The sequence below is a fragment of the Leptinotarsa decemlineata genome, unplaced genomic scaffold (assembly GCF_025532065.1).
Source record: "Leptinotarsa decemlineata unplaced genomic scaffold, Ldec_3_MD MMD2_tig00004307_RagTag_RagTag, whole genome shotgun sequence".
Taxonomy (NCBI): domain Eukaryota; kingdom Metazoa; phylum Arthropoda; class Insecta; order Coleoptera; family Chrysomelidae; genus Leptinotarsa; species Leptinotarsa decemlineata.
The window spans coordinates 2244383-2270943 of NW_027412606.1; the positions used below are offsets into that span (position 1 = coordinate 2244383).

The following is a 26561-nucleotide window of genomic DNA, read 5'->3' on the forward strand; positions in this document are numbered from 1 at the left end:
GAGTCTCTGTTATTCGTTCATGAACTTGGAAGAAGAATAGGCCAAGCAACGAAAGATCACCGTTCTACCTCTTTTTTGATAGAAAGAATTAGTATTGCTATTCAACGTGGCAATGCTGCTTCGGTCCTTGGAACTATTTCTCCTTCACATGATTTTGATGAGATCATGCATTGCCCTAATTTCAGTACTGAACTGAAACCTCTTCGAAACAAGCTGAGATATGTGGATATTCATCAGTCTCCTATCAAGGTTAATTCACAAGTGATTGATCCACCTTCTTCTTTTTCAGTGCGGTCAGTGGACTCAGGTCATTCTTGCCCCCCAAATATGAGTTGCAGTCCTCGTAGAACTGGTTCCCTTTCAATGGAAGAGCTTCATGAAGCAAGAGCCGAATCGGTCCCTCTACGAAACCCTTCTTCACTTGGAAGGATCGATCGCAGCTTGAGAAATGGTTCTTATGGAGATTCTGTGAAACATGTTCTTCCTTACGAATCAGTAGATTCCTGAAAATCTAGAGAAGAAAATTGGATATATGGGGCTCATATTTGGTGAAGGTACTTAACCGGGTACAAGGTATCCCCCTGTATATTAACCTGCCGCGCTTCAGTAAATCCCGAAATCCCCGCTTGGGCTCCACTATTATAATGTTACGAAATTCAATGAGCACATAGTAAAAATTTACGCCGAGTAGATTTTCGGAATTTTCGGATGATGTCAAAAATATACGGTAATTTCGGACCTTTACCAAAATATCGGAGTTTTCCAAAAATTTCGGAGCCGATTCGACCCCTGAGTGGCTGTGATAGAAGCATTTTGATCAATTTGTAGCAGTATTTGAAGAAGAAAACTGCAGTTTTATGATACTGCTAAATCTGTGGAAAGAATCGATCATCTTCGTTATGCACAATACGTCAGGTCTACAAAACTGAATAAAACTTTACAGTTATAATTTTATCCCACGAACAAGTGCTGCAGGTTGCCAACCATTCAATCGCGTTTATTATCAAGTTCAAACTTTGTTAGGGTATGATTTGGAACCCCAGGAGTAGAGTGGACAACGCGTGCTCTTGAGTTCGTGACCAGTGCAATGGACAAACTTGTCTCAATGCTTCACCACATCAACAGTGACGTCAATGAAGGCTGAACTTTTGACCCAGAAGTCATGGAAGGCCTGGAAACAAATTTCGATGAACACAATAAAGAAGAGGACTTTGAAATACTATAGCGGTCGGAAGACGACGAAGAAGAAGATAACTAAAATTATAACTTGCAGTAATTTTCATTATTTTTTTTTTAATTCAACAATTATCAATGTATGGAATATGTTTAAATTGTCACTTCTTTCTTTCTTTTTTTTATTTATATTGTGAATTATATTGGAATTGAAATATAATTTGATTATTTTCCTTGAATATTCTATAACTACACAGGCATGTTAGTATTATTGAAGTTTTTCAAGGGCAGTTTTAGGGTGCTCTGAGAGCGGTGTCTGTGTGGAAGTAGCGATTCACGTTGGATTTGAAAGAACATTCTCATGAAGATTATACCACATACACGCAGTTTTCCAAATGAAAGAGTTCTTGAGTAGTGAAGTTTGAGGTGTACTGAGTTGAAACCCAAAACGATGAGCAGCAACAGTCCGTCGCGTATTTCTTATAGGTCCCGCTCTTGGTGGAATTAAATGTGCCAAGTCACTTTGAACACTTCCAGTGAAAGTATCTATAAAAGAGACAAATCTCCAACCTTCTTCGATGTTTCAGACTATCAAGGTTGCAAGTGATGTCCGAGTCTCCAAATAGGCGGATGGTTCTTTCCTGGATGGAATCCAGCGGCTTCAGGGTATGCTTAGGGGTGGAGCTCCATACATGAGAACAATACTCCAAAAGTCTGCTCTGAGCTTTATAAAGCATCAAAAGTTGCCGAGGTGTGTACAGTTATCTGGTTTTTGGGAAAGAAAGTTTTTGGCTTTCTACTATTCCATCTTGATACAAAAAAGAAGGATGAGGGAGTCTTCCAAAGAAAGGAAGGAAGTAACTCTATACATGGATGTGTAGATCATGCAAAGAAGTAACTTTCAGTTACTTGTACATTCTTGGATTTAAAGAGGGCATTCGAAACAATAGACAGATATATATTAATCCATGTAGTTTTCAAGTGGATGAAAAGTTACCTCAGTTTGCGGAGTCAAATAACAAAAATGAATAGGTGCTACTCACAAGAGTTAGTGAATGATTTTGGAGTTCCACAAGGTAGTGCATTAGGACCTTTACTATTTCTGATTTATATAAACGATATCAATTACGTAGATGGTGATCATGTGATCAACTTATTTGCAGATGATACATTAATATATACCTACGATAAAATCTTGTGAGTCGCTATTGAAAAGATGAAAAATTCATTGAAAAATATCGAGTTGTACCTTGGAATAAATAAACCGAAACTTAATATCACTAAAACTAAGGCGATGATCATTACAACAAAGTATAAACAAAATAAAATTGTGAGAAACACAGTCACAATTAAAATTAACGAAACTGTGTAGAAATAGTGAGTAAAATTAAGTATCTAGGGTTCATTGTAGATAATACAATTTCATTGAATGATCATGCTGACTATATAATAATCAAAATATCAAAGAAACTGTATTTTTTTCTAGAGTGGCATCTGTATTATCAATGTATGCCAAAATAACGTGCTATAATTGCATAATAAAACCTCATCACGACTTTTGCGGGACTCTCTTATATCTCTTGAATCAGAACATATTAAATCATTTACAAAAATTACAAAATCGTGGAATGCGAATAATATTACTCTGCAATAGAATGACACCTATACATAATATGCTCTGTAGTTGATGATAAAAGGATTCATGAGATATCCATGGACGGCCACTTACAGGGAACGTTCTGTCAGGGAGCTGGAGAACCATACACAAAAAAGATCCATTGCAACAAAGTTTGCTCAGCAAAGCCTCGTTCCACACACGGTCAAAGCTCTTGACTCTCCATGTTTCTCGACTGCATTATTCCAAATATGGGTGACATACGATGGAAGGTCGCATGTTGATCTTTGTTTCCGAAAGCCATATTGATGATCGCTCAAGATGTTGAAGGCTTCCAAATATTCAAGGACATCGTAGTTTACGCCTTTCTCCACGATTTTTGATATCACTGATGACCAAAACGACTGGTCTATAGTTGTTTAGATTGTTTAGAAGATTGTTCCCACCCTTTTTGGTAAAAGCAATCTTCCCATAAGAAGGAAAAACCTCTTCCTTGTAAGACCGGTTGACAGGCTGCAAAATACTGGTACGCACTTTTTAAGAATACATTGAAACTTGATTAAAAGTAGATACGTAAGTTAAATAATCATTAAATATAATGAGATAGTTGATAAGAAATGCAAATTATTAATAATTATGCATTTTTCAATAAAAAAAGAACTATATATGGCGTGTTTCAGATCGAAACAACCTGTTGAAATTGAATGAGGCTCTAACCACGCGCTCTCCGCCCTCGATCTCGAAAACGGTTCAACGTATAAAAGAAATTTTGGATACAAAAGTTGTAGAGAATGTAATCCTCTGAAATATTCTGCAAAAACTGTGCAAAAAATCGATTTTTGTGATCTTTAACCTCAGATTTTAATAGTCGCCTACACCCCGCCATATGTAGGTTTTGAGACATTTCTCAGAATGTCAAAATATAAATGTATACGAGTTAGTAGCTGAGTATCTCTAATTCCGAGGTGAACTTACTAAGATGACTGCACTATTATATCTCCACACGTCTCGTTCTCTGTCTCACATGAGTCTATCTCTATAGTCTACCTCTCACGATGTGTGTACCAGACACATGCCACTAGTAATCGATCACTTGCTAATAGAAATTCACTTCCACTTATATCGAGGATCGTTATGTGTGTGGCATTGCATAAATTCATTTGCATTTCATTAAATTCGAACAAAGCTTTTTCTGTGGCACGACAAATCGGTTCGAAATTGCAAATTTATATTCACAGTCATGCTTCAAATCGAATTCCATTCGATACGATGCGATGTGCTCCGTCTTTCCTCTGAATTGCTATCATAATAATTTTTCGTATCGCTAAAATTGATAAAATAGCATGCCATATTATTTTATGCAAATTGGTTCAAACGAGTAGGAGATGGACAGGTACATGTGCAGGAAATTTATTGCCCCCTTTCTCCAGATAGAACCAGAAAAATTATTTGAACCGGGATTCTCCTTTTTTCAATGTGAGAATTTGGGGACATACAGGTATCACGAAACGTATTGAAGGAAATTGCAAAAAAAAAATTAAAATCATATTGTTTCCTAGATGTTTATGTGAAATATCTATAGCTGCACGTAAAACCAATTGCAACGGGTCGTCTTGCAAAAGCGACTGTGCGATTATCTTCCCACTGGCTCGGCGTTACGCTATTTCTCACGCCACACTGAACTCCGATACCTATAGTGTACACAATTGTGTTTACCACAGTGTGCATGACCTGTGTTTCACTGAATAAATTATTTTTAAAAATAATCAAAGATAATTTACTACAGTATACATAACCTGTGTTTTACTGATGATTGTAAACGACCAGATGGTATGTCTCTCATACCATGGAAATACAGTTAACCTGTGGTATGGGACTTCACTTGCGTTGATACGGTCGCGGCTTCTCATCTAGCCGGAAGTTCGAAATCTGCTGGCACCGCAGCACTGTCTGGTAACAACTATTCGTTCCATCCAGTAGCGGTTGAAACTTTTTGGTGTTTAGTGCCCGGAGTCTCTATTTTCGTTCATGAACTTGAAAGGAGAATAGGCCAAGCAACGAAAGATCACTGTTTTACCTTTTTTTTTTGATAGAAAGTATCAGTATTGCTATTCAACGTGGTAATGCTGCATCGGTCCTTGGAACTATTCCTCCTTCACATAATTTTGATGACATCATGCATGGCCCTAATTTCATTACGGAACTAAAATCTCTTCGAAACAAGCCGAGATATGTGGATATTCATCAGTCTTCTATCAAGGTTAGTTCGCAAGTGATTGATCCACCTTCTTCTTTTTCAGTGTGGTCAATGGACTTAGGTCATACTTGCCCCCCAAATATGAATTGCAGTCCACGTGGTTCTGGTTCCCTTTCAGTGGAAGAGCTTCATTAAGCAAGAGCCTAATCGATCCCTCTACGTAACCCTTCATCATTTGGAAGGATCGATCGCAACTTGAGAAATGGTTCTTATACAGATTATGTGAAACATGTTCTTCCTTTTCGAATCAGTAGAGTTGTCCCGAAAACCTTGAGAAGAAAACTGGATTCGATAATTTAGGAAACACATGCTACATTAATAACATTTTATAAGTGTTGTTCACGACGAAGAATTTCAAGAACGATGTTTAAATGATGAACGAGAACGAACATGTTTCCTACTTATTCACCAAACTCAAACATCTATTCATGCAGCTGCAGTTTCGTGAAAATATACCATCTTTCCCTCCAACCGATTTCCTGGAGTCTTTGAAGTCCACTAGATACTCATTAGGACAACAAGAGGATTGTTTCGAATTTTTTGGGTTCTTGTTGAATATTCTTCGTGAGCAAAAAACAGATCTCGTCTTGTGTTTGTAAATCTTTTGCTGGAAAAATCTACACTTGTTTACTTTGTAGTAAATGTTCAAGAGGTTCAATTACACTGACGTCCGTGCCAAAGCGAAGCTCGAATATCGATCACTGAATAAGAAACTGTGAATTACATCCATCCATCAAAAAAAGTAACCCAAACAAAGCTAGATGCGTGATCAAAGGATTATCACCACGCACATTTGCATCTATTGTGTGAAATAAACAAACCTTCTCACGCTGGCCAATCAGTTTCAACTGCAATCGGCTGGCGGAATTCATTGTTACAGTGTAGAAGTGGTCAGTTACGTTTTAACACCTGTGGTGTGTACATATACGTAGTTTTCGAGTTTGAAATTTTTAAAATGTCAAGTACTGACACGACTGAAGCAACTGCTGAAAAAATTCCTATACCCGCATATTATTGAAAAAAATCGGTCGTTCCTGAAGGATCACGTGCACTCTGCATGATGATGTTTTGGATCACTCTGTTGCACAGATGGACACTGTTGAGATACATTTTTTCCTTGTAGGAACAGAAATGTCAGATTTAAGAGCGTTGAAAAATATATTGTGGACCAACATATACAGTGTTGGGAGAGTTATTGAAAACTGAAAAAAATATCCAGTACAGAAGAATTTTATGTCTTAATTTGTTTTTTCACACATTATATCAAGATATTGCTTTTTTGACTTAAAACAACACCGCAGTCACACCTCAGCAACCGTTTTTAACATATTTGCCTTCCTGTGACTTTTTCCTGTTTCCAAGATTGAGGAGGCCCATGAAATTGAAGACCCGAAGGGCAAGGAGGAGTCCCAAGGGGGGACACGCTTTTTGAATCTCTCCGATACTTATTCCATCCTTCTCTGCATAGATTACATTACACGTTTCTCTCTCCCACTCACCAAAGTCCCTCTCTGAAACACTAACCAACGACACGCGACCTTGAAATGGCCCAGAAATCACTTTGTTCCCCTACTGATTTGAATTTCCCGCTGTACGCGCGGAAGCTTCCGATTGGTCGACTGAAAGACGGTAAAGATGGAGGAGTGGGGGTGGTTTGAAGTGGGCTCTGAGAGTCTAAGGCCCAACTCACACAGAATGGACGTATAGCAGAGATGAGGCGCGGACTCTTGTCCCTTTCAGTCTGTCTGAATTGGACATGAGGTCGTAAAATCACCAGAATGGACCTGGCTCATTCCATAAGGAATGAGCCAGAACTTTGCAGATATATTACTAAAGACCAATGAAAGGATGACGTTTTGAGACGATTGAGGAAATAAAAACCGAATTGCTGAGAGAGCTGAAGGACATACCAAAAATGCACATCAGAACTGCTTCAAGAATTGGAAAAACGCTGGCACAAGTGTAATCAACAAATAAATATTTTTGGATGTTTATTGAATATTATTTTATACCTGAGAAAGTAATCGTTAACAAAGTCCGGATGTTCGTCCATCCATGATTCCATCTGAGCGTACTCCGGGTCGTAGAAATGTCCATGACTGTTGTGGTTATGCCTAGGGAGCCTATTTGCTGACTCCGATCCTGAATTGGCGCCATCAACTGTCATTCGAGTCTCGTCGCCACTGTTGCGTAATTGCAAGCCTGAAAAGAAGGAAAAATATTATATTAATGGTTTCAATGTTTTTATGCTTTGTGATATTTGGCTTTTCTGAAAGGTATTTGGCTTTTCGAAAGAGATATACGAGTATATGAATTATGTATCACTGCGGGTTGAGAGGAGACAGTACGAAGTCGGATGAATTAATCATTTTCTGAATACACGTGCATGTGGAGAAAATTCTGCAGTATCATCATTATTAATGATTATACAGGGTGTCCCTGGACTTCCTCTTTTCCTCTCGGGAATGTATAGATGGGGTCAAAATATCACCAGTACTTCATATAACTTTTTTTCCTAAAAGTCTTCGTAACCAAGTTACGGGCCCTCGAAGTTACAAAATGAAAAATGTTTTTCTTTGATAACTTTTCAAGTGAATATTCAAAATCATCCAAATTTTGGTAATTGACTAAACAAATGAATTCCGTCGATGAGCTTTCATGCAGGAGTCAGTTGTTTTGCTACAAAGTCAGGAACGGACTACCCCCGATGGTCCACACCCCAAAACTTTGAAATGAAAGATGTTTTTCAATATTTTTCAACAAAATAAGGTTACTTGGACAATTTTATGAATAAAAGTACTCGTGTGGAAAGTCGATCGGAGCAACGAGTCTTGATAAAAATGTAGTTCTACTCGACGACATCAAACCCGCTCGTCCACCATTATTTGAAATGAATAATTATCAAATCAGAAATAATAATGATAACGTTAATTCAACAACATTTATAACAGGAATAATACAAAGTATGCTAAAATGAAGTCGTAAACAAAAAGTACAGTACCTATATGGAAGTTTAAGTCACAATTGTGATAGCAGATATTTTTTCAAAAGAAATATCAAGTTCTGTAGATTCGTGGTGTTTTTAAACTAACAAGCTACTCTACTATGAAATATCGAATTCATTCCATATTTTGTATGTACATAATACGTGTGGAATAATCACGTTTCGTGTTGATCAGTTATCTGAATCTCATGAAACTCAACATTCGAATGTTTCAAATTCTTCTTCACAGCTAAACTGTTGAGGAGTTTCACTGATAATTATAATTTTATGGGAGAAATTCTTTAACACGAATCTAAATTTAGCTGAAAAAACGCACATCGGAAAAAATATTTACTATACTAATAAAAAGCAAACGAATGAACTACAAAAACGGCTGCACATGATCAGGTGAAAAATATCCAAGGAATAATTATGTTCCATTTCTTTCACAGATGTTGACAAAAAACCTTTTAGAAAGTTTTGATAAAAAATGAGAAACTGGAATGCGATTTTGTTTTGTTGAGTGGTGCGTTGTCATATGACTATCATTGTATTGTCAATATTCTATAGGATATTTTGAATTTTTTTGATATGACCGAACAGTTTACATTCAATGAATATGCAGATATGCATGTATTTTATGGACGAGCATTTTGTAATGCTACAGAAGCTCGTCGTCTGTATTCCGAGCATTTTCCCAATCGAACGGTACCGTCAAGAGAAACATTCGAGCGTGTCGATCGCAGCTTGAGGGAGACAGGTATGTAATAATTGATAATTAATTTGAGCACGTTGTTTTATTTCGATATTATTGTAGGTACAGTTTTGCCAAAACGAGGTGGTGAGGGCGCTCCTAGGACTGTACGTACCGTTGTATTGGAGGAAAATATTTTGGAAGCCGTCGCTGATGATCCTTCAATGAGCATCAGAAATCTATCAGAACAGTTCAATACATCCAAGTCCACTATTCATAGAATAATTAGGGAACAACTGCTCCACCCATTTCACATCCAGAAGGTACATGCCATGACACCTCAAGATTTTCCAGCACGACTGGAATATGCCAATTGGTTCATGGATAGGCAAAGAGAGGATATGACTTTTATTAATCGAGTTTTATTCACTGATGAAGCAGGTTTCAGTAGAGATGGAGTTATCAACTCTCATAATCTCCATATATGGGCCGAAGAAAATCCCCATGGGATATTGCAAACCAAACACCAACGGAAATTCAACGTGATTGTTTGGGCTGGTATCATAGGAAACCATCTTATAGGACCATTCGTTCTACAGGACCGATTGAATGGAGAACGTTATTTGGAGTTCATTCAGAACGATTTGAATGGACTTTTGGAACATGTTCCATTGCAAACCCGAAGAGATATGTGGTTTATGCATTATGGCGCTCCTCCTCATTTTAGTTTGATTGTGCGTGACCATCTGAACCATATTTTCCACAATAGATGGATTGGTAGAGGTGGACCATATTCATGGCCATCGCGGTCTCCGAATTTAAATCCATTGGATTTCTTTCTGTGGGGGCATCTAAAAAGCCTTGTTTACGCTACACCTATTCACACAAGAGATGCATTGTTGAATAGAATAACATTACATTGTGAAGCCATACGAAACGACCCTGGAATGCTATTTCAAGTACAGAGAGGGTGTCTTCGTAGACTAAGAAAATGTATAGAGAGAGAAGGTGGTCATATCGAGCAGTTTCTGTAGCGGATTTTTCATTTCTGTTTGCTCTTGAGTTTCGTTAGTTAAACGTGTTTGCATTATAAAAATTCGTTATGAACATTTTACCTATCATTTCCATTTTCCTTAAAAACTAATATTTTCGAATAATGGTAGACATCTCAGGATAAATGTTGTTGAATTAACGTTATCATTATTATTTCTTCTTTGATAATTATTTATTTCAAATAATGGTGGACGAGCGGGTTTGATGTCGTCGAGTGAAACTACATTTTTATCAAGACTCGTTGCTCCGATCGACTTTCCACACGAGTACTTTTTTTCATAAAATTGTCCAAGTAACCTTAATTTGTTGAAAAATATTGAAAAATATCTGTCATTTCAAAGTTTTGGGGTGTGGACCATCGGGGTAGTCCGTTCCTGACTTTGTAGCAAAACAACTGACTCCTGCATGAAAGCTCATCGAAGGAATTCATTTGTTTAGTCAATTACCAAAATTTGGATGATTTTGAATATTCACTTGAAAAGTTATCAAAGAAAAACATTTTTCATTTTGTAACTTCGAGGGCCCGTTACTTGGTAACGAAGGATTTTAGGAAAAAAAGTTATATGAAGTACTGGTGATATTTTGACCCCATCTATACATTCCCGAGAGGAAAAGAGGAAGTCCAGGGACACCCTGTATAAATGTGTAATGAGGCGCCTGTTGGTTCGTGATATACGGAAATCCGCAACTGAGGAATAATATTTAACATTTCCACTGAGTATCAGGTTGTTTCAAAAGTTTTGTCAGTTTTTCAGAGTCTACTCCAAACTATAATTGAATACCTATTCAATTCGATTGGAATTAGCGACATTCAAATCATTGCACTTTTGCCAACGTAACACAAGTCGATTATATCCGTCAGCTTGAAAAGTGGGTGCTCGGGATTTGGTGAAGTCGACGAAAGCCGTTATTGCTTGGTCCTAATTGGGGAGGGTTCTATCGATGAGTAAATCATTGAAGTTCTTGAAAATATGGTAGTCGGTTGGCATGAGGTCTTGGGAATATGATGGGTCAGACATAACTTCGACGCTTCGTACGATGATTTGTGAAACATGCGGTCGGGTGCTGCCTGGAGCAGGACTGGACCTCTTCTGTTAAGCAGTGCCGGCTACTGTTGAGGCAAGTTTAGTTACATTTGGTAGATTTCCTCAAAATAGGACTCTGCTGTGATGGTTTGACCTGCTTACAGAATGTTATAGTGAATCAGCCATAAACTGTGTTTTTTTTTGGAGGTTTTTGCCTTTGGAAAGTTTCTGGGTGGCTCATAAGCGTCCAACTACTATCCTGAACGTCTCATGTTGTCGTAGAATATCCACTTTTCATCACACGTAAATATCTGATCCAAAAAAGATCGTGAGGGTCCTCAAATCCTCATCCTGGATTACTGTAGATCGATGAGTCCAGAGCTCATCTTCGAGGCTTCAATCCCCGGAATGACATTTCGCAAACCAACGTCATTCATTCACTATCATCAGCACTATCATCGCTATCTGGTTGATGTTCCGGCTGTTTCGCTTTAGTTCAATTTGACTTCGTAGAGAATTGGCCGAAAATCGCTGACAAGATGCAAAAAATTAAAATTTGGAGAACATGAACATCGTCAATGTGGAAAGTACAAAATTCTCTATTGATCAGTGTCTACCATACAGTATTTATTGGGATATGGAGCTACAAAAATGAAATGACATTGAAATGGTCAAAACTTTTAAAAAAGCTAATACAATGAAGCCAAATAACTTGCAAGAACAAAACTAATGTATTTGGGACAAAAAAGATTTTTGGATTTCTTCTTCTCCCTCTTATTAAAAAACTATGGTGAATCTTTCAGATACGATGTAAAGTTTACCTACTGTTAATATCTGTTATAATTCCATAACAAGAAGAAGAAAAAAAGCATGTGTTCTTTTTTTACAAAACCGTTGAATGGTAGATTCAATTCTCCTGAATTGATTCTATAATAGATTTTCTTGTACCCAGATCAACATCTAGAAATAATGCCACTTTTTTGTGCAATAAAGCTGAAACCAGTTTCTTGTTAAAATCGCCAGTTCAAACCAGCTGTCTAACTCATGTGATATATTTTACTGTAGTCAAGTACATCTAATCGCAGATGATATACAGTTATACTTGTCTTCTCATAACACCGATACAAAAAGTTTCGTGGCCAATATAAACACAGATTTGCACAAAATATTCCTATACTCGAAGAATCATTGACTGAAAATCAATCCAAATAAAACTTTGGGCTTGCATAAGGTCTCAAAGACAAATAGTAAAAACTCAGTATAACTTTAGGCTCACTCTCGATAACGCAGACATTGACTGGGTAGACAGTGCTAAAAATCTTGGTGTAACCATAGATAGATCTTTGTCTTTCCATGAACATGTGACAAACATTTTCAAAGTATCATTCTTCAAACTCAAATCGCTATACAAATTCAAGTATCAGAAGAGATGAATCTCAGGCTAGTTAAAAGTCTTATTTACCCCCATATCAAGTATTATTGTTCGGTGTATTACAATTTTTTGCCGCAATATAACAAGCAGAAGTTGCAACGTATACTAAATGCATGCATGCGATTCGTATGCTGTATACCATATGGTGAACATGTTACACCATTTTTGTTATAAATGAAGGAGCTGAATGTGAGGTACAGAGTCCAATATTTGATAAAAATTTTTTTGTTTAAGTTGTTTCAAACTAAAACACCTAGTTATTTATATAGTTTATTAAGCAGCCATTGTGACATACATTTGGTCAATTTGAGAATTAACTCATTCAACATACCTAGGCACCGTACTTCCAAATTTCAAAGATGTTTTTCTTATATAGCCCCTTCTTATCTAAATGAAATTTTACCCCATTTAAATCATAATATTCATCAATTTAGGAAAGAAATGAAATCACAGATGCTTACTGCTGTGTGCAAAGAAATTGTTAAATAGACCAAAATAATGTTAAGAATATTAAGAGTTATTAGCAAGTATTTTTATAATTATTTTCTTACACTCACTGTATAATTTTCGGGATGGTTAGCCTTTGGCTAACCCATTTCCTTTCATGTATAAATGTATTTTTCATGCATAATAGACGATATTATTATTATTATTATTATTATATGCGATCAGAAAAGTAAATATCGTGCAGATTTGTGAGATATGGATAATTATTGAAAACTTAAAATCTCCAAATTTTTTGTATTTTATGGAATTCATTTCTTTTTGTATTTAAATTAAATATCTAGTGCTATAATTTGTATTATTTGTTTTTTCTGATTTTTGCTCTATAGACGGAAAACTTTTCACTAGTTCGGACTTCCATTGTCTACTATATAAAATGATTTGAAATCCCTGAAACAACTAGAAAAGAAGAATTAAAAATGAATAGCTGAAAATAACAATTATATTGAGCAAAATAAACCTGAAATGAAATAATAGTGAAATGAAATACCAGTAAAATAGAACAATTGAACAAAAATAAATGAAAATAAAGAAATGAAAAAAAAAAAGAGAATGAAAATAAAAAGTTGAGACATTCCAAGTCACGTTAGTTCACGACGTTTCGATTGTTAGTATCTACAATCGTCTTCGGGTGATGACTGGACTGATTCCTCCGAGATATGATTATTTATAGGTCGTTCGAGTACTTTCACTTATCCCCGCTTTCCATTTTCCGCTTCACTGATTTCGTGGGAGATGACCGTTTGGCGGGAGTTGGCCATTTTTCGCTTGATGATGGGTTTTCATATGTTGCGTATTTCTATGCTGGCTTAGCTGAATACGTTGTTGGACAACATGTAAGCGGCTTCCTTGAATTTTCTCCTAAACCAATGTTCCTCTCTGTGCAAGATCTCAGCTTGGGACCACTCGATGTTGTGTTGATGGGTCCAAACATGGTCTGCTATTCCTGATTGGCTGGTTTGCCCTTGCTGTGTGTGTTTTTTTGTGCTCGGCAATACGAACATTCAATGGCCTCTTAGTTTCACCTATATAGGATTTTCCGCACTCACAGGGTATCCGGTAAATGCAATTCTTGGAATCGCAGTCCGCGTTTGGTGGCCTGGTTTTCGTGAGGCTGCTACGGATAGTGTTACCGGATCTGAAGCAGGTTCTGATGTTGTACTTGGAACCGATTCTTCTTATCCTCTCCGATAATCCTCAGATGTAGGGAAGTGCAAGCACTGGTTGTGACGGCTTCTCTTCCTTGCGAGGCTCCTGCTGTCTTTTAGCCAAGGTCTTTTCTACCATCGCTTTGGAGTAGCCATTCCGTTGAAGATCATTTTTGATGATGTCTAGTTCCTTCTCGAGACCATCCTTCGTGTTACAGAGCCCGAAAGCACGGTCTAATTGAGTCTTGATGATTCCTCTTTTAGTTGATTGATGATGGTTGGATTCGTGGTTCAGAAAACTAGTGAAATTCATCATGAAACATTGATAATCACCTTCAAACAGATGGAAAACTGTTGAACGCCATTTATATTATTAGTACCTACTATTGTTTTCATTAATGAATGGGATATCCACTTCATTAGTTTGAATTTAATATCATCTGAACGACAGTATAATGATATAACATGTTCATCAACCACACCATAAAATAATGGTAATGTACGTACACCACCTTCATTTCAAAGGGAAAATGAAATAAATGTTTCATATGCCCATTTACAGGGTGGACTAAAACAACTTCATTTACCACCTGAACATACCAATACACTCGAATTTATCGCTTCACTTCAATTTCTCGTTGCCATCAAATATTTAATAACGAATAATGGGACTTCAGAACCACTTTTTATTTAAATACGATATAAAAAACAGTTCTTATTTCTATAAATATGTTCCTTGACCATGAATAAGTCCATTTGTTATCAATTTCTCAAGTATGCCTAGTCTGAACATATCTTTCGAACCTCAAACATCAAATGTTTTCCTTTATAACAGTTCAGACGACTCTGTGACAACAATCGCATATATCCCGTGACGTCACGCTAGCTTTCGACAAATGCCCAGTTTTGAAGTTGTTTATCTTGATAGGCCATTGACAAGCACTAGCTGAATATATTTGAAAAATGCACCAAACCTAGATTGAATTGAACGACCTCATTGAATAATATCGACAAAAACATGCACCTGGCATAATAATCCGATTATTAGGCCCTTCAGATGTATAACCTGATTCAGAAATTTTCACTCCACTTGATTTTGACACCGCTCACTATAATACGTCACGCCCAAGTAGATCATTTTCAGGAAATTTCTATTTCTGGTGGATTCATTCTATAGCTAGTGTATTTACTAGGAATGAGTTGGAACCATTCGAAACAGTTATATGAGTGATTTAATATCCGCTACGTATCTTCTCGCAAATAACGCCTACAACGTTGAACGTAATATATTTTATGATCTTTCGAGGTATTTCGAATTAATTAAACGCCTCCTGAGAAAAACGTTTAGAATGAAATAAAAAAATTCCATAAAATGAAATAGCTTTCTGGAAAAATACACGAAGCGACTATATTGAAATTCCTGATATAGGACACGAAACAAAATTCCAAACAAAAATCATCGGCATGGCTAATATTTGATAACCTGAAAACGTGACGTTATTTCGTCAAGCAATATAACATGTAATATAAAGGGAAAGTAGTTGAATTTCTTTCAAGAAACTCAGCAGATAAACAATGAAAATCGTCTGGGTAGACAAGTAAGTTACTTCAGAGGTATAGGGGTCCTGTTTAAGAGTACTCCCATTTTTTAATTTCCACATAACATCACAATATTCTAACTTACATTTCGAAGCGATTTATTGATTTTAAATCGTTCCAGAAAAATTAACCCTCCGATACACTAGACGACAACAAACAAATAAATTTAGTTTAAAAAACTAAAAAACACGATTTTGAAGAACATCGAACTGAAAAGGTAAAATTATTTTTTTTTGTGACGGGAAAAAAGTTTGACATTTTATCTGGTTCTGGCGTTGAATGTGGTCATTATTACGCCTTGGTCAAAGAAGAAACGGACTGGTTTAAGTTTGAGGATAGTCGTGTCACGAAGTGTTCTGGCGATGCATTGAATTTATTGGAGCCTCTGGAGACACCCTACATTTTGTTTTATGAGAGAGAGGACATTGTTGGATCAAGATCTTCAGATGATGTGGTGCTGCAGGTTTTTCCGGGTTTTCCTGCAGCTGAAAAAGCAAATGCGCCACTGGAATCAATGAAGTCGCCCCGGAGCGCTAATTAATTTTTATTGTTGTTTTTATTATATTTTTATCGTTGTTTAAATAAAAAATCACAGAAATAAATTGACAGATGTTTGATTTTCTATTGATTTATTTTCTAGCAATGCTATAAGTACAACAGCCTACCTGTTTAAAAATTCAAATTTCACATCGATAATTTTCTGACTTTAACATATTGTAATGATAAGTTTTTTTCAATATTAAATCGTTGTTTTTCCCGTCACAGAAAAAAAATGTGTATTATACTCGGTCAAAATATTAGATTTTAGCTCTTCGCTTCGAGTCGGGAGACAACACAACCTCGAGCTAAAATCTAATACTTTTTTCCATTGTATAATAAATACTTATTTTTAAATAAGCTTCAAACAATAACAATCGAAATATACTAGTATTATTGTGAAAAAGCGACAGGCGCTTGATATGAAATCACCTATCAAGCCAAAGTCAGCAGGTGCGCAAAGGAGGGTTACAAATAAGGCAGCAAGAGCGCGTCTTAATAAAAACAAATACTTTTTTGAAATGAAGAAATACATGTAAAGTGAGTTTGAATTATATTAAGGAGGTTACGTACAGCGCCATCTGCCCGCGAATAGATCAAGCAATAATGTCGATATATCAAGGAGGTTACGTAGAGCGCCATCTGCCCGTGAATAGATCAAGCAATAATGTCGATAATTCTGTCAAATACAGATCCCGAGCTTGAGAGTTATAAACAAACAACATTCAACAGCAAGGGCACTTCCAGCGGCAGGCGCCAAGAGCTCCTCCTTAAATAAAGGCAAGGAACCGGCTGCCCCTGCAGGAAATCTCCCTCAGTTGTGCACCTCCACGGAGGGATCCCCAAGAAGGTTGAAGAAGCCGCGCAACGACAGTAATATCGCTGCACCTTCCAAAACCTTCGCGGAGGCCACCGTGAGACACCTCAAGGTTGCCAAAGACAGTGTGTGTTTGGCGATGTATCCACTAGGATACATCTCCAATATAATAATAATAATAATAATATGTCTTTATTCACACTTAATTATAATACGATAATACAATACTATATCCCATAATAGTGTGTAAGGGCGGAATTCAGTCGCCCCTATCCAAGGATACTGGTGACTGCTCTTCCATTCAACCCTTAAAACAAAACTAAAGAGAACGAGAAAAGAGAGAAAAAAATAAGAGAAGAGAAAACAAATCTAAATCTGGAGGTTCACAGGCTTTACAAGTGTAACTCGAAGTCACGAAAAAATATATATTATTTACAAATCAAAAATAATAGTAATATAAATGTTTTTAACTGCGTGAATGAGAATCAGATTAAAGCTAGGGTGCTAACAGTAATTAGATCATGAAGGTTCCAAAGGAAGTGATAAAAACAAAACAAGAAAACAAAGGGAGAGGCTTGAAGGCAGAAAGCACATCAATTATTATTGATCAGACTTTTAACTCTTGCTTTCGTGGCACAACACTTATATTTGAAGTCTATCCTCAAATAACATGTTTCTCAGTGAGTACTTGAAAACAGATTTATTCATGGTTTTTAACGAGTCAGGAATGGCATTATAGATCTTTGTTACATTATAAAGAAACGATCTTTGGTATACTGAAGTATGGTGTATTGGAGGGGTAAGGCGGTATCGATATCTGGTATGAAATGCGTGAACGTCGTGTCTGAATAAAAGTTTGTTGTATAAGTAAATAGGTACTTTCGTTTGAATTACATTATGTATAAAACAACTTGTCTGTAGTAACCATCTTTGTTTCATAGTTAACCAATTCGATTCTTTAATTTTATGAGAAATTGAATTACGTTTCCTTATTCCACAAATGAACCGGGCACATGCATTTTGAACAATCTGAATACGATTTTGATCGTGATTGGTTAAACTAGAGTAATACACCATATTTGCAAAGTTAAAGTGGCTCAACACTAAGGTTTCACACAATATCTTTTTTGTTTTAACATCTAAAATTTTTGAAAAATTTGATACTAGTTTGAGGTTACAATATGCATTTTTGATGCATTTCGTTACATGTGCACTGAACCTCAACTCTGTGTCCAGAACTACACCTAAGTTTCTTGTTGAGCTCTAGACGGTTCAAAATGTTTTCAATTGTCTGCCTTTCAGTATGAAAAGTGTAGCATCGACTTTAATGTTCTAAATTTTCATAACTGGTTTCATAAATACTATATTAAATAGCTATATTAATTCTACCACTCATTATTCAACCAGTGAGATTCTGAGTCGTGGCCTACACCTGCCAATATGAAGGAGATGTCTCCTAGTGACCTCTTCACCTTCCTGGAAAGAATAGGGTGGACGATGACCTAGGAGGTCATGTACGAATGAAAGAAAGAGAATAGGTCCTAGGACGCTACCCTGGGAAACACCGGTGGGAACGACACAGGTTCTAGAGTGGAAGGTCCCAGCCTCCAGTTTAACCCTCACAGTCTGCGTTCTGCAATCCAGATAAGATCTCAACCAATCCAGAGATGAGCCACGAATTCCTAGACAAAACAGCTTGCTCAAAAGTAAATAGTGATCAACAGTATCGAAAGCTCGTGACAAGTTGAATAGAACACTTAAAGTTTTTTCACCCCTATCGAGAAAATAAATGTGTTATTATTAGTTGTCTTTTAAGAGTTTTTGTTTGTGTGGGGGGGGGGGGGGAAAGGTGGTTAACGAAAAACAGAAAACAGACAGAAGTGTAAAACATGCAAAGAAGTAACTTTCAGACAAAAACTGCAGGAAAAAGATCTCTCAAAACAATTACTCTCATATAAACATAGCAGCATGTTATTTCGAGTGTTTTTGGTAAACGGAAACACGTTCCTACTGTAGCAGTGGATCTATAAATTAACCTATGAATTATATTTGGCCAGACTATCGATGTTATTTTCAAAACGAATCGTGTTATTTGTGGATACTTCGAACCTATACAGCTAAAACTCGATTATCACTGATGACTGAGGCTCAAACAATGAGGAAAGTTCGAATCGTTTTCTAAAAATAAATTTTCATCGATTTGTGACGTGAACCTTTTATAGCTTCCTGGCAATAATTGTCGTTTTGTTGGCGTCATTTCAACTGAAAGGGCTGTTATTCGATTGACATACAGAGATCAGCGAGCAAATTTTTCACAATGCGGATAAAAATTTACATTCATAGGTGATAGTAGGTACAGAAAAACTGAATATATTATAAAGTCGACAAAAATGACCTTCTGAATAATGTTGACGTAAATTTTGTTCAGAAATGATGAAAAAATATGTGATATAACGAAATAGTAATATTGGATACCGTATTCAAAAAAACACTTCTTTGTGAGATTTTCACTAAAAGATTTCACAAAAACCAAACACGTGTTTGGCCCTACAATGGCTTCTTCGGGCGTCGCTTTACTAACTAATTCTACATTAGTTAGTAAAGTTTTTTCAACTAGACTATTGTCTAGTTGAAAAAACCAGACATCACCAGAAGATGGCAAATGAGACTTTGCCGAAACGTTGTGAAAATAATCCTTATGGGGATAAAATACACAGAACACGGAGCGAAACCCGAGAAAACAGCTCATCATACTTTATCCGTGAGAATCTTATATATATATATATATATATATATATATATATATATATATATATATATATATATATATATATATAACTTTTGTAATACTGGTATTTAGGAAAAATCCAAAAACACGTCAATTTATGTTGGAAGGGGCAAGCATTATGGCTTATTCAAACTTACTGGAAAAGCCACCCCCTCACCCCTAGCATCATCCCATACTTCTCATATTTTTTATGTAAAATTTGGATACTCCACTTTGAGCTGATTTCAAAAATGTATAATACTTGTAGGTTAAAGTGGTTAGTTTATGAGATAAACAATTTTTCTTTTAATAGCACAAATTTTACTTATTTTTTACTTTCACCTTATTTGCCTGTACTAAAATGGGTTGTACAACAGTTCAAACTCTTTAATATGTTTAACAGTGCTATTTATTCTACTTCAAAAATCCAAACAACAAAAAACTCTACTTTTTATTAAAGTTTGACATTGTCAACTAGAATTTGTAGTCACTATTGATAGTGTACTTTGATACATTATTTATTTTGTTTCGCTGAAATGGTTTACTTTTTGCAAGAAAAAATTGAAATTGTAGGTTTATACCACCAAAATAATAATTGTGCAAGAGCTGCTGCTAGAATATTTAAAGAATTACATGCAGAAGACATGCAACTCATAAGTATGTGATTAAACTGATGGAGAAATCTACCACAACAGGGTCTGTTTGCAATAAAGTGCATAAGCGAGAGGGCAAGTCAGCTTAGAGGCTCAACAATCCCAATCGTTGTCAACAATAAGTAGAGCGATCAGTGTTTCATCTTCTACAGTTTTCCGAGTTCTACATAAATTCAAGTACCACCCATACAAAGTTAAGTTGGTGCACGAGTTGAATGAAGATGATTTTGATCGTCGTCTAGAGTTTTGCGAATCAATGACGCAATTTATCAATAACAATCCACAATTGTTAAACAATATTTGCTTTTCTGATGAATGCTCATTTTCATTAAATGGCTTATTAAATAGGCATAATTGTAGATATTGGGCTGAAAGTGATCCACATATTATGCGTGAATTCCATACACAACATCCCCAAAAGTTAAACGTTTGGTGTGGTATCCTAGGTGACCACATTGTCGGACCTTTCTTCATCAACGGAAATTTAAATGGTGAATCATATCTTGAGTTACTCAGGGAAGGGGTTGACCCACGTATTACAACAATAATAGAAAATGATGATAACCTTTCCGAAGACAAGACGGAGCTCCCCCACACTATGCTATGCCTGTCCGACAATTTTTAAACGAAACATTCCCCGCTCGTTGGATAGGTAGAAGACGGCAGATGATGGAGTGGCCACCTAGGTCACCAGATTTAACACCCCTAGACTTCTTTTTCTGGGGGTATTTAAAAACAAAAGTTTATGCTACCCAACCAGAATCTCTGGATGATTTACGAGAGAGGATAGAAAATGAATGTCGACATTCAAATCCAGCCGTTAAGCAATGTCAGAGAGGCATTTCAAAATAGATTATACCATTGTATGGAAGTGAATGGTACTCATTTTGAACACTTATTGTAACTTCATAATAAATAGCAGAGTTGAAAAGATTAAAAAGTTTGAACTGTTGTACAACCCATTTTAGTACAGGCAAATAAGGTGAAAGTAAAAAATAAGTAAAATTTGTGCTATTAAAAGAAAAATTGTTTATCTCATAAACTAACCACTTTAACCTACAAGTATTATACATTTTTGAAATCAGCTCAAAGAGGAGTATCCAAATTTTACATAAAAAATATGAGAAGTATGGGATGATGCTAGGGGTGAGGGGGTGGCTTTTCCAGTAAGTTTAAATAAGCCATAATGCTTGCCCCTTCCAACATAAATTGACGTGTTTTTGGATTTTTCCTAAATACCAGTATTACAAAAGTTATGAAAGGTGGATACTTTTATCTGAAAAGCACTGTATATATATATATATATATATATATATATATATATATATATATTATATATATATATATATATATATATTATATATATATATATATATATATATATATTGCACTAAATCGTTTACTTGAACTATACCTGGTGGGTACATATTCTTAAAATCACCTGTTCACCAATTAGTGATTTGTATGAATTGCACTATAAAGTACTGTACTAACTACTGTAATGCTCTTTGGAAATAAAATCTATATTGTGCAGATTTAGAATTATCATAACAAATAATTTACAGAAAAGTAAAAGTTAAGCCGATATTTTTCCTCTGAACAGGTAAAGCCATATTTCACTTTAAATATATTTGCCGCCGGAGACGTCAGTAAAGAAATAAAGATGTCGGGATAGCATCAGAGTAGTGTGGGAATTCATTTCACCTGACTAGATGTAAGCCGCTTTGTCAGCTCTTTCATGTGAACTTTTCATGTTGAATCGAGTTTAACCGAATGCGATTTACACCGCAGACAGCATCTCTCAAACTTTCAGACTGAAATATGCCTCCAACAGATGTCTGAAGCCAAGTTGTTGCCTAAGTGCTCGGGGCGATTTGTGTATTTTGACTGGTCCCATGAATATTTGAACGAAGTTCACAAGTTTTCAATAAGCCCGCATATTCTGGAAAATACCCATATGTGGTAATTTACAAGCAAATGTACCTATAACGATGCAGATTCGTATGTTTCCATTATTGAACTGCCAATAGTCTAGTGGCTATTTGGAAAAAGAATTACAATAATAACTGTTTGACCCACGATTATTTTATCGTGAATATGAATACTCAATACACACAAGAATTATATTACCTCTTGTGAAAAGATAGGATAAGAAAAATAACTGGCAAGATGTACTATTGACAAGACAAGATTTATTCTTACTGTACTCTTAAAAACTTCAAAACGAAATGATTGATTTTACAAATACAATATTTCACCTATAGTAAAACCAATAATGATTGAGAGTAAAGCGCGTTGTCATATCTAGATTTTACGTTACCAGTTTATAGCAGAATCAAAATATAGTAAGCAGTAGAGTTGTAGGTTGTGGCAAATTATAGATAATACACAATACTAGTACGATTTAAAGGTATTATTTATGACAAAAATCAGTAATGAGCTTGTAATGAGTAATACTTATACATTTCCTGATAACTGATCAAGTTAAAATTCATTATTTTCTGTATAGTGTTAGATATTTATTACAACTAGTGGCAACGCTGTATGCAACGATATTTCTGTCTTTGTTACTTTACCGTAACTTCCATCTCATCGTTGCAGTCCTCACTAATGTACTTGCAGCCATGAGCGTATCATTGGTTTGTGAATTATACAGCGTGAATTGTACGTTTAACAGTTAAGTTAGTCAGCAATCGACGTGTTGTGAGAACAATTGGTGAAAATAATAGTGCTAATAAGTGTTTAAGTGTTACATAATTATATTTCTACACCGTTCTCAAACTACTCAAAAAATGGGAGACATGGTCGGGCCTTCCACGTCGAAAAAGGTAAAACGGTCGGAGTCTCGGTCAGTAAGAGAAAAACGAATTGTACTACGACTATTTCACTGTCTTGAAAGAGATCATCAGCCACCAAAAGATGACTTTGTGCATATGTGCTGTAATTCTACGTGTGTACCTCCGAATAACCAACCGGGCATTTCTACATCATTAAGTTCCACAATTACAAAAGATAAATCAGTTGATATGTGCTCTGATTATACCGGTGTACCAAAATCATCGATTTACAAAATACTAAGAGAAGCAGAGATTCTTGGGGACGTACAAACGCCAAAAACTAGTAGCGGACGAAAAAAAATCACAGTTGATGAAGAAGCCAAAACCAGTATAAGCAGAACTATTCACAGTTTCTTTTTCAGAAATGAGCTGCTCACACTACAAACAGTTCTGGAGGCACTTAGCGATCATGAATTGGTCCCAAAGATGGGTAAAGAAACTTTTAGGAAACTTGTACACGAAATGAAATTTACTTACGGAAACGTTGACAGGAAAAGCATTCTCATTGAACGTTAAGGAATAATAGCATGGAGAAGAAACTATCTAAGAAAAATTGACGAATTTCGGAAGCTCAAAAAAAATTGTACTTCATGGACGAGACGTGGGTTAACCAAGGACATACGGTCAAAAAGTATGGCAGGATGGTAATATAACAAGTGCACAAGCCTTCATTAAATGTTTGTCAGTTGGGTTAAAACAGCCATCTGGAAAAGGTAGTCGTCTGATAGTTACGCATATAGGAAGCGACAGTGGATTTTTACCAAATGGTGAATTAATATTTAAATCTAAGAAAACAGGCGACTATCATGAAGAGATGAATGCGGAGGTGTTTGAAAAATCGTTTGAAGGCATCATTCAACTTGTGGAACCTGGGTCTGTCATCGTCATGGACAATGCCCCATACCATAGTCGACATTTAGAACCATTACCGAAACAATCATGGAAAAAAGCAGCAATTCAAGAATGGTTAATTAACAAGAACATCCAATATAACAAAGATAGTTTAAAGGCAGAACTACTTCAACTAACAAAATTACACACAGACAAATATAAAAAATTCGCAGTGGATGAAATGGCGATAAGTCGTGGAATTACAGTTTTAAGGTTACCACCATACCACTGCGAATTAAACCCAATAGAATTAATCTGGGCGCAAGTAAAAGGATATGTGGCACAAGAAAACAGAACATTTAAATTAGTGGAGGTGCAACATCACCTACAAGAAGCTATTCGAACTGTTTCTGCAGAAGACTGGAAGAAATGCATGCAGCATGTTTTAAAAGAGGAGCAAAAAATGTGGGACGTAGACAACCGTATTGAACACAATATTGAACCAATCATAATTCACTTTAATGATAGCGGTAGCAACAGTGACGAATCTGAGGTTGAAGATTAGACGAAAATTTGTACATTTACATTTATATTATATTTAGTGTAGGTAGTTAGAGAAGGGGTTCAACTTGGTCAATGTGGAAAGAGGTTTGGATTAACAAAGGAAGGAAAGGTCATAATAGCAGGTAAGTCCCAAGATAAGGGGCACAATGAGGAACAATAAAGGAATTGAAAATCTTGTTATTTATAGCTTACAATATTCGAATGGAAATAGGCCTAAATATAAGAGTTGCTCAGGTGAAGATACTCGGGAATATTGAATTTTATGAGGATACATGGATTAGAAAAGACCCATATATTAGAAAACCAACTGGAAAACCCCGATTATGAGACACTTAAGAATAATGAAAAACTAAATAACTTTAACAAAATTCTTTAAAACTACCTAAAATAAAAATAATGTCATGAAACAATCTGCTTTGTTGTAGAAATTTCAGAGCTGGCAACTCTAGGCTAAATACTAAAAATTAAAGATTCACAATTCACTCTTTGAAGAATTGAAATTTCGAAATCAATCACCATCAAAAACATAACCATCGTTTATGAAGAATAAACAGATCATCCGCAAAAAACCGATATTGCCAGTTTGTATGTGAAACCCCTTATGTTTGGTGTTGATATTCTCAATTCATACTGCCGGGCATAAAATTAGGGTCATCCCATGAGTTGAGGTTATCTCGGAAATGTAAATGTTTTTATTCGAATTATTTTGGATGTACCATACTGTATTAATGAATTGCTTCAAAAACATAGTTGTTGTTGTTTCTGCGATAAGCGTTTGACAAAAAACGAGCCCTCGCCGGAATTCCTAAAAACCACTATTAGTATAATGAATAAAAGAGAATTGAAACTTTCTGTTTTCACCGCTTTCATTTGTAACTTGCGTTATTGCAGTTTCGTCCAGTTTCAAACTTATACATTGAACTAAAAATGGTCGATTACATTAGCCCTTATATAGCACCACTGCAGGTAATAATAGAGGTACTTAGCTTGATTGAGTACCTGAATTTTGTTTACAAGTGACAATGTGGATTGTTAATTTGAAAACCTGTGAGTACACTAAATCGATTTGATTATTTAACAAGTTGCACCCACAATGTTTATGCTTGTGAATTTCCAAGGATTCCAAATAATTGAGTTTGCAACACTTCCTTGCGTAGTGCAAAATTACCAAATCGTTTAGATTCGGGAACTTGTAGTTGGATTCGAATCAGTTTTACCTAGTTAGAAGGACTTTTAATGTTCAGCATACCGTTTTTTGTAAATTTCGACCATATTGTCTGATTTTATTGATCTGTGGGTATATTAATCTGTAAGGGAATTTACAACTTTGTTTTCTGACTAACTTCTGGATTGTATCTGCGTTGAAACCATTATTATGGCCTATCTGTGTAATTATATCAATTTCCCTAGCTAGATTGTTAGCAGACAAAGTCAGTGATAATGCTCTGTGCAACTTTAAATTGTATGCTGCTAATTTATGACTCTCTGGATGGAAAGAATCACTTGGGATGATAATGTCTGTATTGCTTGGTTTTCTGAAAACATTGAACTCAAATTTATTCTGACTGTGTGTAATGGTCAGATCTAAGAAATTTATCTGACCTGACCATTCTTCTTCAGAAAAAACCATGTGGATGTGGCATTCAGACCACATGCTAGGTTCTGATTTCCTTTTCGAAGCCGAAGATAAACTGGACAAGTTGGAGAAATCTGAAGTTTATAAGCTTAAGTGTCTGGAGTGTAATAGTGTTTATGTGGGACAATGTGGTCGAAATTTCCAAAAACGGTATGCTGAACATGACAGGTCCTTCAGACTAGTAAAAATGATTCGACATTTTCAAACCATTCCTTGGCGTGCAACCACAAGGTCCCGAATCTAAACCATACGGAAATTTTACACTATGCAAGGAAGGATTGCAAACCCAATTATTTGGAATCCACATTGTCAGTAGTAAACAAAAGTCAAGTACTCAATCAAGCTAAGTACCTCTATTATTACCTGCAGTGGTGCTATATAAGGGCAAATGTAATCAATCATTGTTAGTTTATTGTATAAGTTTGAAAATGTCCAT

General features: G+C 35.9%; 1 protein-coding gene across 3 annotated transcripts in view; it reads right to left on the bottom strand.

Moving 5' to 3' along the window:
* Pde11 (Phosphodiesterase 11) overlaps positions 1–26561 on the bottom strand; it is a 140235-nt gene that overhangs the window by 64446 nt on the left and 49228 nt on the right. For all 3 annotated transcript variants that reach the window (XM_074178756.1, XM_074178755.1, XM_074178754.1), the window contains one exon: positions 7058–7247. In XM_074178756.1, coding sequence (XP_074034857.1) covers positions 7058–7212 — 155 coding nt within the window. In that variant the 5' untranslated portion in view covers positions 7213–7247. The remainder of the gene's footprint in view (positions 1–7057; positions 7248–26561) is intronic.